The following is a 4389-nucleotide window of genomic DNA, read 5'->3' as shown; positions in this document are numbered from 1 at the left end:
CGTGGTCGGTTTAGAAAGTTGCATCATACTCTTTAAGGGGGCTGCTGCTTTTGTGTTTGAAGATTAAAGCATGAAATAGATGTTAAATCTGAGAGAAACAATTTTTTAGAATCGATATTTTTATGGCGATCCCGTGGTCTTTCTAATCATCAATCAGTCCCCTCCTACTCCCATCTTTTTATCATTACTTGTGTTGGAGATTAGGTGTGTTCATATTCATCCAAAGAAAAAACATACAATGCAATGTGATACTACTCGGATGTGTTTTTGTCACAGATTCATACAATTTTAGCCCGTGCCTTCTGTCTGTCTGTCTGTCTGTCTGTCTTTCACTGTCTCTGTCTCTGTCTCTGTCTCTGTCTCTCTCTCTCTCTCTCTGTCTCTCTGCCTCTCTCTCTCTCTTTCACACACACACACACACCCACACTGACACACACACACAAACACACACACAAACACAAACACACACACACAAACCCACACACACACACAAACACACAAACAAAACAAACAAAACACACACAAACACACACGCACACACACACAAACACAAACACACACACACACACGTACACAAACTCTCATGACATACACATACATACATTGTCCAATATCTGTAGTCCGTCTGCCTCTTTTTTGTGAACTATACACTAGGAGATTTCTCTGTCCGAGCGTAATATAAGTGTATAGTGAAAAAGTAAACTGAACCCTTTTTTCCGGCTTTTCCCCAGATCTCAGTGATGCTGATGCCCACAAGTTCGCCGAATACTTGGCACAGGTATTTAATTCAATGCAATTCAGTTCAAATTAGTTCAGTTCAGTCCAGTTCAATACAAACTGTTATTTGAATGAGTGTGTGTGTGTGTGTGTGTGTGTGTGTGTGTGTGTGTGTGTGTGTGTGTGTGTGTGTGTGTGTATGTATGTGTGTGTGTGTGTGTGTGTGTGTGTCACGTGTGCGCGTGTGTGCATGCGTGCGTGCGTGCGTGGGTGCGTGCATGCGTATGTAATTCCGTGGTTCGTGCGTGCGTGCGTGCGTGCGTGCGTGTGTGCGTGTGTGTGCGCCACTAGCACCTTGCTAGGTTCACGCTTCCAGTAAAAAAAAATAAAAAAAAATTATATTGATTAAAAAAAAGAAGAACACAAACCAGTGTCCATCTGATTAGCAGACAGACGTACATATTCTCACGTACACGGGAGCAGACACGAACGGACAGTCTGACAGAGAGATAGACACAAGCAAGAGCTTTATGTATTTTCTTCAGCATGAATTTACCTCTTCCTTTTTTTCCCAATTGTTACAGCATATGGGGTACCACACTGACAGCGTGAGTATTTTAAGCGTATTTCTCCACAAAAAACTTAAATCAGATCAATCTAACAAAATAGCAGTGAGGTGAAGCGTAACTAATTTTGCTCCCAACACAATGGCGCACGATCTTTCCCTCAAAGACCAATTATGGAAATACAGGGTGACCCAAAACAATCGCCACCCACAACATTTTTAATAACTCCTAAATCTGTTGACCAAATTACTTCTCTGGCAATGTTGTTGATTAAAAGGTCCGACTTTTGTGCAATTTCAAAAAAGGTTTCCAAATTCGGGGTTAAACTCAACAGAACGAGGTTTGACATTGAGTGGAAGCCATACTTACCTGATTTGAACCCGAACTTTTACCTTTTGGATTTTTGAATGACTGAATACACATAAACACCCCCTTCATTCCCCCCCCCCCCCTCCCCCAGATCCTCGGTGACCTGAAGAAAGTGGTTTCAGCTAGGTTAAGGGCAATCCCCAGATAGGAAAGCGTAGGTGTCATTGACAATTTCGGAGGTGTTATTTGGAACACATTTTGGAGAGACGGAAAAAGTCGGACCATTTTGCTTAAAGACTCGAAACTTTGCGGAATGGTCGTGAACAAACTGAAGTTCATGCAAAACAACTATGAAGATATTCACTTAACTCAAATGACTGGAAAAATGACCCTCTTCGTTGTAAAGTTACACTTGCGCAAATGCGCGCAAAATTCATCAATGACATAAACTCATTCCTCCATGGGAAGTGCCCTGATCCTGTCTGTAATTGCTGTATTTAAGTCACCTATTGTCTAATTTTGGTTATGGTATACTAGGTCCTTCGAATAACCCCACAGGTAACAAGCTGGAGGGCCTAAATCGACTTTGTAAGACCACCGCTCCATTGCAAAACTAGTGCTGTTGAGTCGATCCCTGAATTTGGAAAGTGTTTTTGAAATTGCACAAAAGTCAGACGACTTGACCCTACACACTTGCCACTTTGTGGAAATGTCATGTATAAGTTGAAGTTAATGTACACCAAATACATTATTCGGTCAACAGATTGAGAAGTTTTTAGCATTTTTGTGGGTGGTATTTTGGGGGTCATACCCTTTATAACGTTTTTATGGGCTGCGGAGTCGAGAGTTGCTTTTGCTTGGAAAAAAGAGAGCAAACAAACCCATATTACAAAATATGCCGACAATTATTGAGTGGCGTGTCTGACACTTGCTCGCTGACAACGTGCAAAAATACGCTTTGTTTATTGTTATTTCCGTAATGTTGGTTACAGCACGAGTGGCACCACCTATGATTAAACGTTCAATAACTAACATTTCTTGCTTTGTTTATTGTTAATTTCTGTATTATTGGTGACAGCACGAGTGGCACCACCTATGATTAAACGGTCAATAACTAACATTTCTTGCTTTGTTTATGGTTAATTTCTGTATTATTGGTGACAGCACGAGTGGCACCACCTATGATTAAACGGTCAATAACTAACATTTCTTGCTTTGTTTATTGTTAATTTCTGTATTATTGGTGACAGCACGAGTGGCACCACCTATGATTAAACGGTCAATAACTAACATTTCTTGCTTTGTTTATGGTTAATTTCTGTATTATTGGTGACAGCACGAGTGGCACCACCTGTGATTAAACGTTCAATAATATAACTAACATTTCTTGCTCTGTTTATTGTTCTTTCCGTAATGTTGGTGACAGCACGAGTGGCACCACCTATGATTAAACGGTCAATAACTAACATTTCTTGCTTTGTTTATTGCTTAATGTTTTCGTATTGTTGGTGACAGCACGAGTGGCACCATCTGCAAGGCTGGCTGGGAGGCAGACCGCACGGCGGACACGGCAACAAGAGGGACTCGGAGCCAGACCGTGACCAGCACTGGAACAACTTGTACGGCATTATGCACGACGTAAGTACAGCATGGTGCTTCGATCAGGTCAAGGTCGTGAATCTTCTTCTTCTTCGTTCATGGGCTGCAACTCCCACTTGCACTCGTGTTATTGCACGAGTGGATTTTTACGCCATTTAGGCAACCACACGCCGACTTCGGGGGATGCATGCTTGATATTTTCGTGTTTTCTATTACCCACCGAACTCATACATGGATTACAGGATCTTTTCCGTGGGAAATTGGTCTTGTGCTTAAGGTCGTAATAAAAAAGCAAAAAAGTCTGGACGGTCGGTCAGATGATAAAGGTGAAGGTCTTGTGACTGACCTTAAAGTCTGCTGGTCTGTAAATCATTGACGCCAGCTGTCTTAGACGTTGTTTATTTGTTTGTTTGTTTGTGTTTGTTTGTTCGTTTGTTTGCTCCTTACTTTGCATCCCCCCCCTCCGGTATCCCAAACCCAGCGAGCATCGGATATTGACTGTAAGCCATTTTGTTCAGGGCCTGGACCACAGTATTACCCGTTAACGAAAGTACATGTAGTTTCATGTCCGAGAAAACATGCCCCATTCGGATAAAATAATCGACCTTAGAATGATTTGGGTTTTTCTCAATTTCTTTCTGTATATGTTTTTTTGGGTTTATTAGTTTCTTCGTGATATTTCTTCATTATTAGACACACAGAAAAACGTTATCGTTCATTAAAAGTGATAATTTCACAATTATTCAACTCTTCGGATGCTGTTCATGTTGATTGTTTTAACTCCAAGGTTCTAGAAAGGCGCTTATTTCCACTACCACCCTGACAATGAGTGCCAAACATTTAAAGCTAAAGGACTACTGCTTTAAAAGAAATATATGTATGATAATAATAATAATAACTGGACATTTTAAGTGCCTAACCTATGGCTCTAGGCCCTTTACAAAAGAACCTATACAAAATATGTATGGCCCTTCTGTTTTTAGTATCAATGCTATTGTTTTTCAACTCGGCTGACTCTAAAGTTGCAGAGAGACGGTTATTTCCACCACCTGCCTGACCATGACCGCCACACGCTGGAAGGTCTGATGAAAGCGGTCAACGACAGGACTGTCCAACAGTACATCGACTCTGTAGGGTACGGCGCCATCTTTGGCCTTCTCAACGGTTGGTTGAACGATGTAGTAAATGGTATAGTTAG

The 4389-nt window shown here is 41.3% G+C and overlaps 1 protein-coding gene across 1 annotated transcript in view; it reads left to right on the top strand.

The window, feature by feature from the left end:
• Positions 1-731: 731 nt before the first annotated feature.
• Positions 732-4389, top strand: part of LOC138965868 (uncharacterized) — a gene marked incomplete at its 5' end in the record, with an annotated part of 6051 nt that continues 2393 nt past the window's right edge. The window contains 4 exon segments of the mRNA XM_070337964.1: positions 732-778; positions 1302-1325; positions 3108-3230; positions 4214-4355. Coding sequence (XP_070194065.1) covers positions 732-778; positions 1302-1325; positions 3108-3230; positions 4214-4355 — 336 coding nt within the window.

Source organism: Littorina saxatilis, linkage group LG5 (assembly GCF_037325665.1).
Source record: "Littorina saxatilis isolate snail1 linkage group LG5, US_GU_Lsax_2.0, whole genome shotgun sequence".
NCBI lineage: Eukaryota > Metazoa > Mollusca > Gastropoda > Littorinimorpha > Littorinidae > Littorina > Littorina saxatilis.
The sequence above is the reverse complement of the archived record's forward strand: the minus strand, read 5'-3'. Positions and strand labels throughout refer to the sequence as shown.